Source organism: Euprymna scolopes, chromosome 40 (assembly GCF_053919585.1).
Source record: "Euprymna scolopes isolate OS-2025 chromosome 40, ASM5391958v1, whole genome shotgun sequence".
NCBI lineage: Eukaryota > Metazoa > Mollusca > Cephalopoda > Sepiida > Sepiolidae > Euprymna > Euprymna scolopes.
Window position 1 is genome coordinate 56950032 of NC_136521.1, and position 16147 is coordinate 56966178.

Consider the following 16147-nt stretch of genomic DNA (forward strand, 5'->3'; position numbering starts at 1 on the left):
TTACATTAGACTTGAAAACAGCTTTGTTGTAGTCAGCTAGAAAACAGTCCCGCGGTATAGAGTTCCACAGACGGGAAGTTCTAGGAAAGAAACTTTGTGGAATTTGTGTTTAGTTTTTGGCACAGATAGAGAGTAGGGGAAATTGTTGATAGTGGGTGTAACTAGACGAGTGTTATTGTCACAATAGTTTCAAAGGAAGTCTTTATAAAAAAAAAGGTATTTTATGCAAGAAGATATAGTAGTATGCTTGAAGCATTGCATGTCGTGTATAGATAAATTTGCGGTGTAGAAGGTTGTGATAATGAAATGTAAAATTACGGACACTGGATAAATCGAAAGAATGTCTGAATGAGAAACGAAATAATACACAAAGATACAATCTTTTTAATGTAATAATTTTCTTTTCATTTTCTATTTTGTGTTTTTTTTAAAACTTCAATGAATAGCAAATTATATGGTGTCCAAGTTTTTCTAATACTTCGTAGGTAAAACCTCCTTTTCATTTATTGAGATTTGGCAGACTCAGACAATGGGCACGGTGTCGATTGAAACAATTTCTGGGCGAGTAACGAAATGGTAATAGAAATAAAGGGAGACTTTTTCATGGGGGAGTGGTTATAAATGAACTTCATTTACTTACTGTCCAATAGGAAGCTTCATCGATTGGTGTGTCGCAATTATAGACGGACAATATCCAAGCACCTTGCCTCATATTAGCACAATGTTGAAATGATATCACAACAGGTTTCTTCAACATGACCGATGCTGGTCCACACAATATTACGGGGCTGAGAATTGTTTGTTTATCTGAAACAAAAAGTCATCATCATTTTAACGTTCGTTTTACAAACTGGCATGTGTTGAATGTCTTAAATTTACTTCCAAATTAACTTATCTCTAGCCAGTTCTTTATCACTTGTCATATTTATCACTTTCTACAATGTTTTCTTTAGTTTTTCACGATAAACATAATCACATTGACACACCGTGTCTTATTAGATCACTGAAGTTAAGCAACGGAGAGCCTGGTCAGTGCCAAATGGATGACCAATCGGGAATACCAAATGCTGTATGTAGAAGGACGTTGACACCTCCCCACAAAAACGTTATCATATCCGTTGACATTGATTTACATGCGACTGGGGAGTGCTTCTGAATTTGATATTGCCTAGACACTTCCTCCTTTAGGGGAAGTCAGTCCAACTGAACCTACTACAGTTTGGTTTGGTTGATTGACGGCATATTGACCGTTTTCGAGTCCCTATTTACATACCTCCCCACTAGGGTAGGATTAGAGATCTGTTTTTAATGTAGAGATAAAATTCAGCTCCCTCAAAAGGGATACTCTGAATTGGGACAAAAAAAATTTTTTTAATTGCCTAAGTCTATATATAGTAAGTTATAAAATATATATGGCGATTAAGCTACACTGAATATTCCGCGAAGAGTCCTAGAGTGGATGAAACGCGGAATATTTGGTGTAGCTTAATCGCCATATATATTTTATAAATTACTAACTAACTCTACCTACGTATTGAGCACTTTTGAAGTAAATACTTAAAGTTTACGCATAAATTTATACTTTCGTATATTAATTTTATGTGAGTAAATTAAGTAGTTATATGTATATATATATGACATGGTTAAAAAAAAATTTACCACACTCTTCTTTGCCGTTCCCTCCCTAACAGAATTACGTAATAAGAATCCACAGCCATTATACAGGGATCTATATAATAATACCGTAGTACCTTTAATGTAAGTATGTACATGTGTCAAGGTTTCCAGATTATAAATTATTCGATCGGGAGATCCTATTTATTAAAAAGTAGGATAGAAGGTGATAATATATTACGAACATTAAATTAGTACATAGATTTTCGATTCTCGTTATTTCAAACAAATACTGCCCCTTTTTTTTAAATACTGAAAGTATCGACTGATATGTTTTAAAAGAGACATGAAAACATGCATTGCTGAAACAAAAGTCTTCTACAATCTCTAACTATGAATCGTTTGAAGTATGGCAAAGTTAACATTTTCAATGAAGGGGGGGGGGAATCAAGACAAGACAAAACGTGACAATCTTTAGTGAACCAGATTTAAAAGATTAACGGGCCGTATATGTCCTATGGGCTGTAGTCTGCCCACCCCTTATTTAGAGTCTTTTTATTAAAAAATTTTAGAGAAGAATTTAAAGTGTGTTTTGTTTTATTTGTCTTACCTGTTAATTTTGGTCTGTCTTTATCGTCTCGGCATACTGCAAGGAAGACATCTTCGTTTTGTCCTTTCCGGACAGCACCCTCTGGAATTGTCAGGCTGACACCTACAAAGTTAACGAGAAAAAATAAACAAATTTAATATAATAAGCAAGGATCAAATGAAATGAAAAATTACCGATATTAAAAGTGTATATATACTAGTAGAACTATAGGGTACTATACACAGATTCGATAAAGTTGTCAAAAAACAAACGCATAGCAAACAAATGTTATCAAATGCAAGAGAAGTTACTCTTCTACCTACCTGGTAATGTTTTTAGTGGTTTTACTCATTTTAAAACGTGTAATCAGTTCGAAAATCATATGATTTATCGATATTTTTGAAAAAGACAAATGGCGGCGAGCTTTTAGTTGAACACAATGTTTGGGAAAATGAGTTTAAACTAAAAAATCATACAAAATTCTGTTAGAAACTCACTCTATACATGTCAGCCTATGCCATGTTAACATATATTGAGTTTCTAACAGAGTTTTGTGTAAGTTTTTAGTGTGAATTTATTTTTCCAAACTCAACGTATTCAACTAAAACCACTAAAAACTTTTCCAGATAGTTAGAAGAGTAATTTATCTTGCCTTTGAGAACATTTGTTTGTTATGTTTTTGTTTTTTGACAACTTTATCGAATCTATGTGTATAGTAAAACAAACCCGAACTATAATATATATTTAGCACTAGCAGGGAGACCCGACGTTGTCTGGGATTGAATGAAGATCAATCGTTCAAACCGTAATCAAATCGATTCAATGTCATACCCAGGAAAATAGAATAAGGGATTTCTTTTTTAATTTAATTAATATAGTTAGATGAGGTGGTTGTCTGACTTGCGATTTACTTTTCTGTTTCCTCTCCTCACTTAAAATGGTTTTCCGCAGCTGTTAGAAAGCCTTGATTGTGCAATTAGTTTAGGAGAAGGAAAACTCCTGAACATCTTTCTCTTTCTCTGCTTTTCCCAGCACTGTTTCCAGTAGCCCTGGACGTCTTGTTATTTAAACAATACAGGTTCAAGACTGGTGCGGTTGGTAATTTCTCAACACTTGATACAGGATAGGTTACCAGTACAGGCGGGGGAGGATATCCATTATGTTTTGAGACTGACAGGAAGTCAATTGTAAATGTGTTTATATATATATATATATATATATATATATATATATATATATATATATATATACACCACTTACACACACATATCTACACAACTTACAGACACACACGCACATATATATATATATATATATATATATATACACACACACACACACATATATATACACCACTTACACACACATATATATACACCACTTACACACACACACACACATATACATATATATACACCACTTACACATATATACATATATATACACCACTTACACACACACATACATACATATATATATGCACCACTTACACACACATACATATATATACATCACTTACACACACATACATATATATACACCACTTACACACACATACATATATATATATATACACCACTTACACACACACACACATATATACACCACTTACATACACACACACATATATACACCACTTACATACACACACACATATATATATATACACCACTTACACACACACACATATATATATACACCACTTACACACACACACACATATATATATACACCACTTACACACACACACATATATATATATACACCACTTACACACACATATATATATATACACCACTTATACACACACACACATATATACACCACTTACAAACACACACACATATATGCACCACTTACACACACATATATATATATATTTATACACAGTGTGTCCACAAAGTCTGGCTACATTATGTAGCCAGACTTTGTGGACACCCTATGTGTGTGTATATATATATATATATATATATATATATATATATATATATATATATATACATACCACTTACGCACACACACACATATAACACCACTTACACGTACACATATATATACACACATATATACACCACTTACACACACACACACATATATACATATATATACGCCACTTACACACACACACTCATATATATATACATATATACGCCACTTACACACACACACACACATATATATACACATATATACGCCACTTACACACACATATATACACATATATACGCCACTTACACACATATACGCCACTTACACACACATACATATATACTCCACTTACACACACATACATATATACTCCACTTACACACACACACATACATACGCCACTTACACACACACACATATATACGCCACTCACACACACACACACACACATATATACGCCACTTACACACACACACACACACATATACGCCACTTACACACACACACACACACACACATATACGCCACTTACACACACACACATATACGCCACTCACACACACACACACACACACATATATACGCCACTTACACACACACACATATACGCCACTTACACACACACACACAATATATATATATATATATATATATATATATATATATATATATATATATATATAAAACAAGCATACATTGAAAGGGTTGCTATTTGAGGTTTTTGTCTATAAGAGTAAGACAGCACTAATGAATTATACCATCAAAGGCAGAAAAGATTCATTTCAATGACTCTGACATCAACTTTATTACCATAGTGTGAGGGTGTGTGTGTGGGGGGGGGTCAGATGTGTGGCAACAAACACCATCCATGCTCGACTTGTTCCACAGCTGGAGGTCTCTCCTTAGCCTTTTGAATTCATAGGTAAACAGTATTAAAATCTATATACAATCCCCCACACCTTCCACTTCCCTCACGCGCTACTATGTATGGATGGCTTTAGAAATATATACGCAGATCTGGCCGTAAATGTGCAAACATACCTACAGTGTGATCAGGTTGATAGGTTGAAGTAATATTAATACAAGTTACGTGATTTGTGTTTGCTTCTGACATTTTCTGTTCTATTTTCAGTTAGTTGGCACAATGGTAATCGTGCTCGCTAATGGGCGAGGAGAGCAGGGTTCAATACTTTGTTGAGTCTTTGATAGGGTATGGAATAATGGTTTACTTGACAAGAACTCCAGCCACCTTGGCAACAGATTTGATGTACGTGTTCCATTTTAGAAGCAAGACGAGAGCCATTCATTTCAATTGATGCCAGATGATGTTAAAGATAGAAGCTTGGTTTTAGAGGCATTAAAAGTAACCAGCCACCTCTTTCCCCATTGTATATGTATATTATATAAATGGAAATGTCTTCTCAATTATTAAATCATTTCTCTCTGATAGGTTCATAATAGTGGTGATTGATGGGCAGAAATCAGAAGCTCACAGTATTAATGCTGGAGTCCATCAAGGGTCCATCCTGGGTCCAACTCTCTTCCTGATCTCCCAAATCACATCCTAAGATTATTCCTAGACATTTATGTTGACGACACTGTCATCTATGGAAACACAGCAAAGCTTGTAAATGATTACATTCTCTCTGATTCTCTCTCCTCTGATCTTGAGCATGTAATACAATGAGGAAAGAGGTGGCTGGTTACTTTTAATACATCTAAAACCAAGCTTCTATCTTTACATCATCTGTCATCAACTGAAATGAATGGCTCTTGTCTTGGTGAGGTTCTATGTTTTGACATAAACCATGAACAAAGCTTCTTTCTTAGAACTGCACGCCTGTGGAACTCTCTTCCATTTGCCTGTTTTCCAGCTAACTACAATTTGGTAGTCTTCAAGTCCAACATAAACAAATTCTTGATGAACCGTCCCCTTAAGTAATCCAATTTACCAAATTTCCACTAGTAACGATTAGTATGATATTATCCCATTGACTACTGAACACTCACTATCTCCTGTCCTCCAGTGGCCTCCGGGCCTTAATAAGTGGTGACTCCTATGTAAAAAAAAAACAAATAAATAAAAAGTAATAGTATTTGCCCAGCATTATAAAAACATTTATCTCCTATTATGATGTTCACCTAAATGGTTTTGTAATCCTTGGAATAAAATAATAATCCGGAAGTATATGAAGAAACAGGGGAAAATTACCGAAACCAAATTTTCCTGTGTGAAGATGAGCATTATTATCAAGGAGTACATGAACACGGGTGAAAATATTGCAAAAAAATATATATGAATGAATAATCTGAAAGATAAAATTATAAATTAAGCATGATGATATTTTTAATTAATAACAATATGCAAAAATATAAATTTGCTGTGTCAGGGGTGTGTGTGTGTTCCGTTATAGAAGCGTTGATGTAATTCAAATAAAATAAAATACCCATCAAGTACGCTTGAAAGCCAAATCACAACGCAATATTACTAAAATATATGAATATTTTACTTGTTTGAAATTTTATAATTTAAATATATTTCGAAGTCAAACTCCATCCTCAGTATTTTGTTTCTTTTTGTTTTCTTCTTCTTTCTTGCCATGTTGAAAAGTTGGAGAAAGAAAAGTCAGTAGTGAAGATTAGCACCCTGACGTTAATCTTGCGTAGCCAACGCACTGTTCCCGGCATTTTGAAATCCAATCGCTGAGAGACAACGCGCGGATCTTCAATATTGACTTTTCTTACTCAAACTTTACAACATAGCAAGAAAGAAGAAAAAAAACCCCATAATACTGAGGATGGAGTTTGACTTCAAAATATACTTCAATTATAAATTTCAAACAAGTAAAACATTTGTTTATTTTAGTAATATTGCGTTGTAATTTGGTTTTCAACTGCATTTGATGCATATTTTATTTTATTCAAATTTGCTATGGTTTGAAATGTTCCTTCTACAAACCGACAAAAACTTTTGCATAAACTAGATATATATGAGGAAAAATATGCTTATCCAATTATATTTCACCCTTTATTTATACGAATCTTTTAATTTATTAAGCTCAATGTAACTACAGAGCATATAACAAATAAATGACAAAAATCTATATTCTAAATTTCAAGATGTTGACCATCTTACCGTTTATTTCTCTAAGTATTGTGCATGTCAACGAAATTCTGTCCAAATTCCTGAGTTCGACAGAAACATTCCTGAGTTCAACAAGATACACCTGAAGAAGGTCGGAGGTTACATCGACCGAAACGTTGTGAAAATCACACTCAAGATGAGAACAGTAGTCTGATGAATAAAAATAATCCTTCAATATTGTTATCGTAGACGGTTTATTGCGTTGTTGAATGTATATCTAATTTATATAATATATACACAATGCCAATGTTTTGTCACTATTCTCCAAATCAATACAGAAACGAATTTCAAAGTATGTTTTATTTACAATTAAACTTCTAGTTCATTGAGAGAGAGAGAGAGTTGTAAGGGGTTGGTGTGCTGCTCGACGACGAAGAGATGTCAAAATTTCAATCATGCTCGCCGCTGTATTTTCTGTTTATTTTTCTCTTATATAGTCACAAATCGATATTTCTGGAATTGTAAACATCAAAATATTACATTCTGCTTTTCTATTTTGCATTGCACAATTCATAGCTTCTTACCTTGCAATGTAAACACCTCTTTGTTTTCATTTTAATTACAATTCCAGTCATTTTTATGGGACACAAGGATGTAGATCAACTCTACTTTCAAATGTACACGTCTCTATATCCAACACGTTTCCATAAACTACATTGTCATAGCCCTCAAACACTCCTCTCTTACATTTCGCACAATACTTCAAACAAACTACATAATCCTCCTCATATATATATATATATATATATCTCCAATCTCACCTCTCCTGAATCGGCATTGCTAAATACTAGCGGCAAGTGGTGGTTCAGGACGACTGGAAACAATGCCGAGATAAGCGGAGAGCACATACAGCATCTAGAATTCCCAGATGGTCACCCATCTGATTCTAACTGGCTTCAACATCACTTAACTTTAGTGATATGACGAGAACTGGTGTGTCAACGTGATTATTTCACACACATTATATATATATATATATATATATATATATATAGTGAATAAATGACAAAAAACTATTAAAAAATTCATGATGTTGACCATCTTATAATTTATTCCTTTAATTTAGTTGAGATTTACAATTCTTGACAGTATCTGTTTCATAGCGCAAAATCAATCATGTAATTATATCAATCAGTGAATCTATTATGCCCTTAACTCAGCAGAAAAAATAGCAACAATCAATCCGTCAAAATGAAATAAAGTGTGATTTGATATGATTAAAATCTGAAAATTGGAAGAGAACCTGAAAATACCTTTAATATGTTTCCATTACGCCATTTTGAATTTTGAAATTTTTATACTGTTAAGAATTGTAAATGTCAACTGAATTATAGGAATAAATTATAAGATGGTCAATATCATGAATTTTGGAATATAGTTTTTTGTCATTTATTCACTATATTGCTCTGTAATTACATTGAGCTTCTTAAATAAGGATGGGTGTATAAGAAAATATATATATATATATATATATATATGTGTGTGTGTGTGTGTGTGTACGAGATATTAATTTCCCATATGTTTTCTATGAAGATGACACGTTTGCTTTGAGATGACAAGACCATCTGGTCTTTTGAAAAGGATTTTGTTTGTATAATAATAGGTTTCCTGTTGAGTAAATACAGGTGAACATGAAACATATCTGATAGCAATATAAATTTAAAATGTCTGTTTATTAATAAAGGAGCAACGGGAGAGGGGTACGGTGAAAAAGGAGGAGGGGGGTAGGCTAAGCGAAAAGAAATGAGCGATAAAAGGAGTTTGCGCATTTGTCAGGTGGTTTTAAAGAAAAGGTGAAAAATCAACAAAGTGATCGAGTCCCCTTTGCGAACTGCTCGCAAAGGGCTTTCATCGTTTAAACAACAACTACAATAAAAATAACCATAAAAACAAACACTCGGATAGAAACCTGTTCTTACAGGACCACACACACACACACACACCATATCGCCTCCCATCCACACACGCACCTAAACCTCTTGCATCATGATTTAGAACATTTTGAGGACACTGCCAAAGCTGCTGCTACGAAGGTGGTTTCCCTCTACCATGCTAGAAAATTGCTCGCACCTGAGAGTATCCTACAAAGCCACAATTCACCCACGTATGGGGTATAGTTGCCATCTCTGGGATGTGCCACGTGCTTTCGTATTAAAAACAATAACACAGAAACAAAACATAAAAACAAACACACATGTAGAAACCTACTCTTAGTGCACACACACACACACACACACACACACACACACACACACACACACACACGTAAAGCGGACATTAAATTGAATATGATGATCGCGAGAAAAACCTTCGTCCGTTTTTACTCCTCAGAAATTGTTAGACTCCGTTCTATGTCTAATATTTATTTCTCTCAAAACATCCCCCTTACGGTGAACTGTCCAAAGGAAAAAGATTCGCAGCACAACAGCGGAAACTGAGACAATCTGAAGGTCTCCCTCAAGCAGTTCGGTTTGTATTGTAACTCATGGGGGAAAACTAACCCAAGACAGACGTTCCTGGCGTGTAACAAATACTAACACTAACAAATACTCATACTAACACTAACAAATACTAACACTAACAAATACTAACACTAACAAATACTAACGCTAACAAATACTAACGCTAACAAATACTAAGGAATTTGCGTTGTACATATGTTGCTAAAATTTAGAAAAACTAATCGAACTTTACGATTTAAAAATGAATTGTTCCAAAATTGCATGCTATTCACTAAAAGAAATGGGTTTATGAATATATTTAAAAACAGTAGTGCCAGGTATGTTGGGCAGGTCATATATGTATGCCCTATGCCTGATTCAAGGTTTCCAAAAATTTCACATTGTGAACTTTACAAACGATTCAAGGACAATCTGAAGGTCTTCTTTAAACAGTTCAGTTTGTATTCTAACTTACGGGAATAATTAACCCAAGACAGATGTTCCCGGCGTACTGCAACTTACAAAGGGGCTACTATTGCTAAATCCGACTGCAATGAAGACCGCAAGAGAAAACATGACATTAAAAAAAACAGAGCAATCAACATATCTGATACAGAATTATCCCACAGGTGTCCAACATGCGAGAAATTCTTCAGCGCTCGAATTGGTCTAACAAGCGATCTTTGAACCAACAGAACAATTGCATGATCACGGTCATCTTCGCAAGCGATGGACGAACATCATCCTCATCTATTTCTTTTAAAATGGATTATTATGATGATGATGATGATGATGCTGCACCCAAAATAAACTGTAGATCAGTCATTCCCACCGGTGGAGATCACTAGACAATGAGTGAAATGAGCTGGAACACATAGGACAGGGAATAGATCAGACAATTGTGAAGAGCAGATGCCTTAAAAGTATTTACAAAAAAGACTGAGACTAACAAAATCATGTCTGTGAGAGAAGAAGAAAGGGTAGGGTCAATCAAATTACAGATACGTCTGGCCAGGTTTTATTTATCTCTCTTTTTCTCAAGTCTATTTTTATCATTTCCTCCCCTGTTTTCCGTAACTTCCTCTAACGGACTGACCTTAACGATCAAAGAATCAGGAAGCCGCCCCCATTCCTTAGAATAATTTATTCATTTTTTTTTTTTTGTACAACAAACTTCCATATATCATGATTATTGAATTATAGGCTATTTGTGAAGCAACTATACATTCCATAAATTCACGATTCAATTGGTAACCCCCAAGGCATTGAATAAGGTCGCGACCCCCAGGTTGGGAACCGATGCTGTACTGGTTAGTAATGGCAGAAGTTCTGAAAAAAGAAAAAAAAAAAAGGGGTAGAAAATACCCCTCCACCCAAAGTATTCCTACTCATTTTTTTGTAACTTTTGTATTTTCTAAATTTCTGTTTTGAACATTGGACAGTTTACAAATTAACAAACTGTTTTTAAAACAAATATTATCTTGCAATGTAGAGTTCTTGCTCTGAATGTCTTACAAGAATAAACCAAATAGGATAGTTCTCTTCAACAGGACTTGTATTTGAAAAGAATAGACATCAAGAAATCACTCACCTGACTCGGTCAGACAGAGACGTCCTCCTGTGTGTGTAAAGGTGCCCCACGTTACGGCCTCGATGTCGATGTTGCAGGGCAAGAGACCGGACATGAGGGAAAGGCGGTTCAAAGACTGCAAGTCTCCATTGGATGTTGGCCTTGAACTGCACATGCCCATGGACATGGTATTTTTATTGCTCTTGAGACTGAGTTTTTCAATGGAACTGTTTAGTGGGAGATCGGGCAGTTGCTTGTTGTTGCTCTTTCCGAGGGTCTGTGCTAGTTGCTGTGACTTGTTAGCCATGACGGCTGTTTTGTCGACTGGTGCTTCCACATTGTTGTTTGGCGAATCGACGCTGGCAGTGCGTACAGTCACCACAGTCTGAGTAAGGTCGGGTTGAACTGATACCATGTCTAGGAACAAAACACAAAATATATATATTTAATTAGTTTATCAGATATAAAATTTAATAAGCACATTTAACAACAGAAGCATAAGTTATAGTTTGTTAATTAATGAGTCACCATTATGGCCAAAAGCCTCTCGAGATTAATGGTTCAATGATCAAGTCAGATCAGATCAGGTTGAATTGATAACATATATGGGAACAAAACAAATATATATATATATATGTGCATATGTATAACTACTTAATTTACTCACATAAAATGAATATACGAAAGTATAGATTTATGCGTAAACTTTAAGTATTTACTTCAAAAATGCTCAATACGTAGATAGAGCTAGTTAGTAATCTATAAAATATATATGGCGATTAAGCTACACTACGGCTGGATGAAACGCGGAATATTCAGTGTAGCTTAATCGCCATATATATTTTATAAATTACTATATATATATATATATATATATATATATATATATATATATATATATATATATATATATATATATATATATATATATATAATGTACACACACATGTATACTTTGATGGTGTCGTTTTTGTTAGGGTTAGGGTTTATGTTTATGTTGCGGAGTGAGTTTAAGTAGAGTTTTATGTGCTTATCGACGATTTTATTGAGAAAGTTATTGTTTATTAGTGTTTGTTTTATGTTTGTAAGTTCTTTGTAAAATATTTGTCGGGTTGATGCTATATTGTATGAGCGGTGAATCAAATTTTTTACCAGGACAGTTGTATATTTTTCTGGGCATTCGCTATCGTGATTTAAGAGTACTGCATTATTGTTGGTAGGTTTTTTTGTATGCTGATGTTATGCATTTAGTGGGGTTGCTTGAATCTACTAATACCTCGAGAACTGGTATTTTGTTTTTATGTTTGGTTCCTGTGTAAATTTGAGGACGGCGTGTGTTTCTAGGTTTAGTTTTTTTTTAATGTCTTGTATGGATTCGGCTGCAATGAATATGTCATCGACAAATCGGCCATAGATAGTGGGTTTATTTTTTGATCTGAGAAGATTGTGGTTTCGAAGTGGGTCATATAGTATTCTGCAAATGTAGGGCCTAGAGGTAATCCCATTGAAACGCCGTCTATTTGGATGTATGTTTTTCCATTAGGGTCCGTGAAGGAGACTTGTGTGGTGCATTTTAATAGTAACTTTTCGAGGGTTTGGGGTTTTATAGATGGAGGGGGTATTGTATTGCGGTTGTATACTTGATTAAGAATTATTTTAATTGTGTCATTTATAGGGACGTTAGTAAAGAGATTTTCAGCGTCGAGGGATGCGGTTGTGAATTTGTGGGGGGAGGTTTAATTTTAGGAGGTCGATAAGTCGGTGGTAGATTTTATGCAATATTTACTAGGTATGTAAGGTTGGATAATGTTATTGATTGTTATATATAGATGTGTGTGTGTGTGAATCTGAAACGGATATGAATATGGACAAAGATATAGATATAAACAAGCGAGAAATATACGAATTGAGATAGATGAATAGGAACTATATGAGAGAGAGAGAGAGAGAGAACAAGTAATCAAAAGAGAGTGAGATCAAGAGAGAATATGAGAGAAGGGCCGAGAAAGAGACATACAAACAAGCTGATCTAGACAGTGCATGGAGAGAGAGAGAGAGACAGAGACAGAGAGAGAGAGAGAGAGAGAGAGAGACAGACAGACAGACAGACAGACAGACGGGGAGAGGGAGATCTGCAGAGATAGATCGTGTACGGGGGACAAACATACATGAACAAAATATACAAATTGAGATAAATGAATACAGACTATTGTGTGTGTGTGAGAGAGAGAGAGAGAGAGAGAGAAAGAGAGAGAGAGAGAAAGAGGGACAAGCAATCAAATGAGAGAGAGAGAGAAAGAGAGACAAACAGAGAAAAACGGCCCGAGAGAGAGAGGGGGAGAGAAAGAGAGACCATCAAGTTAATCTAGATTGTGCATGCAGAGAGAGAGAGAAAAAGAGAGAGAGAGAAAGAGAGAGAGAGAGAAAGAGAGAGAGAGAGAAAGAGAGAGAGAGAAAGAGAGAGAGAGAAAGAGAGAGAGAAAGAGAGAGAGAGAGAGAGAAAAAGAGAGAAGAGAAAGAGAGAGAGAGAGAGAAAGAGAGAAAGAAAGAGAGAAAGAGAGAGAAAGAGAGAGAGACAGAGAGAGAGAGAGACAGAGAGAGAGAGAGAGAGAGAGACAGACAGACAGACAGAGGATGATCCATATAGATAGATCGTGTACGGATGACAAACATACGTGAACAAATGCAGATCGATAAATAAAAAAGGAAAAACTAATGACAAAGAAAACAAAAGATGGTGTGGTGCACACTATCAGCTCGGGTGAGGCAGAGTGGAACGTAGATGACGAAGAGTGAGGGTAGAGGGATGCTGCACGCGTCTGCGTGTGACAGGAGGTGGGGGGGGGAGGAAAGAGGGTCACATGGAACCATACACTATACAAAAAGTTAGGACAGGAATGCGAAGTGTGTGCAGGCCGGAGAAGGGTTAGAATGTGGAACCGAGGCGCAGATATTAAACGGGGATGAAGAAAGGGTGGGTGGGATCGGTTACTATCGGACAGTAAACAGATAGGGAGGCCGAGGTAAAAGTTGGGAGTGCGGGTTGAGAAACAAAGAGGAGTTGGAGGGGAGGGGGACTGCTATTTAAAGGAGAGTAAGAAATAGAACAGAAAGTATAAAAAACTAAAAAAAATAAAAAAGAAAAGTAGGTGGGCATATGAAAATTGGTGTGGTCGAGGGTATGGGGGGGGGGCATATGTTACCTTAATGGAAATAGAAAGGAAACCGAGGAAGATGGGGAGGGACTATTGCAAATTATGTCGGATGGGGGTTGTTTGGTGTTTTTTTTTTTTTGTTTTTTTAAATAATCAATTAGGTGTTTGATTACAGAATCCTTTTTGGGGGCTTTATAATTATCATCAGCATTATCATAAATATTTTTATGATTATCATCATCATCATCATCATCATCATCTATATATTAATACGATAGCGTGTGTGTTCTTCTGTTTGTCATGCTAACATCCGGGTTGTTTAATTGTTATGTTCTTCTATTTCTTGTCATAAATAATTTTACCAAGAATTCTTCATAAGTTTCGGTTTCGACTATAGCTGATAGCACTTAAATCTTCTATTTCTTTTATAAATACTTTTATCAAAGTATCATAAGTATTGGTTGAGGTTTCGATTATAGCTGAGGGAACTGATTTATATATATTCATACGTTTTTATTTCCGTTTCGATTCAAGCTAATGCACCCAAGTGATATGGATATATATTTTTGAAATATCAACTTTATAAAATAAAAATCGATAGAACATTAACTCTATAATAATAATATATACGAAATAATATATACGAAATCTGAAAGAATTAAAATATCATATTTAAGCGTGCTTTACAACTGGGCTTTTGCCAGACATTCGTGCTAGCTTAGATAAATACTTTTGCAGTTTTAACAAAAAAGCTACAATAATATCAGAGCGTCTCTATTTACACTGAACATCTACAGAATGCCAACATCAATATATTACATATGAATGAGTCCCTTGTGGAATTTCCACAGGTCCCGCTAGTTATTATTATTATTATGTTTATTCTTTGGGGAGAATGCGGATGCATGTATGTGGGAGGGGGGTGTTCAGTGGCGCTCTTATAAGACTTAAAATTTCGTTATAGCGGCATTTCGTCTGCTCACACGCCCACAAATCTGAAACAATTAGATGTTGGGGGATTTCCATTATTTATTTTCTGATAATGGCAAATATGTAGTGCGTGTATGTAAGCTTACACAGAAAGCAGGGACATTATGTGTGCGCGTGTATCATGGTGATACGAAAATTCTTACGGAAATTTTAAATTTTGATTTCAAATGATGGATATTCAGACAAGTTTTCATTATAAAGCCTTTACTTCATACATCGTTTATATTACAATCGTTTAAAAATAATTACGTCTTCTTTTCAGAACGTTGAGTACAAAATTGAAGAAAAAGAAGCAAATTCGCACAATTTTTTTATTTCTATTAAAGCTAGGTCGAAAAGCTGCTGAAACAGCTCGCGATATCAATGAAGCGTTTGGCCGAGGAACTACCACTGAACACACAGCGAAGTGGTGGTTTAAGAAATTTCATGGCGGCGACGAGAGTCTTGAAGATGATGGGCGTAGTGGTCGGCCATCAGATGTTTACAATTAAGAGTTTTAGTCGAAACCAATCCCTGCACAATTGTTCGAGGACTTGCTTCTGAATCAGACGTAACGTATACGACGATTTCCAACCACGTGAGAGAGATTGGAAAGACAAAAAAAAAAAAAAAAAAACTTGATAAGTGAATGCCTCACGAATTGAACAACCAAAGAAAACACCGTTATGAAATGTCATCTTCCCTCCTTTTACACAACAAGAACGACCCGTTTCT

The 16147-nt window shown here is 35.2% G+C and overlaps 1 protein-coding gene across 7 annotated transcripts in view; it reads right to left on the reverse strand.

Moving 5' to 3' along the window:
- The window catches only part of LOC145265584 (netrin receptor UNC5B-a-like), a 573104-nt gene that overhangs the window by 68694 nt on the left and 488263 nt on the right, over positions 1-16147 (reverse strand). For all 7 annotated transcript variants that reach the window (XM_080121591.1, XM_080121590.1, XM_080121593.1 and 4 more), the window contains 3 exons: positions 11310-11705; positions 2225-2326; positions 641-807 (listed from right to left, as the gene is read on the reverse strand). In XM_080121591.1, the coding sequence (XP_079977717.1) occupies positions 641-807; positions 2225-2326; positions 11310-11705 (665 nt within the window). The remainder of the gene's footprint in view (positions 1-640; positions 808-2224; positions 2327-11309; positions 11706-16147) is intronic.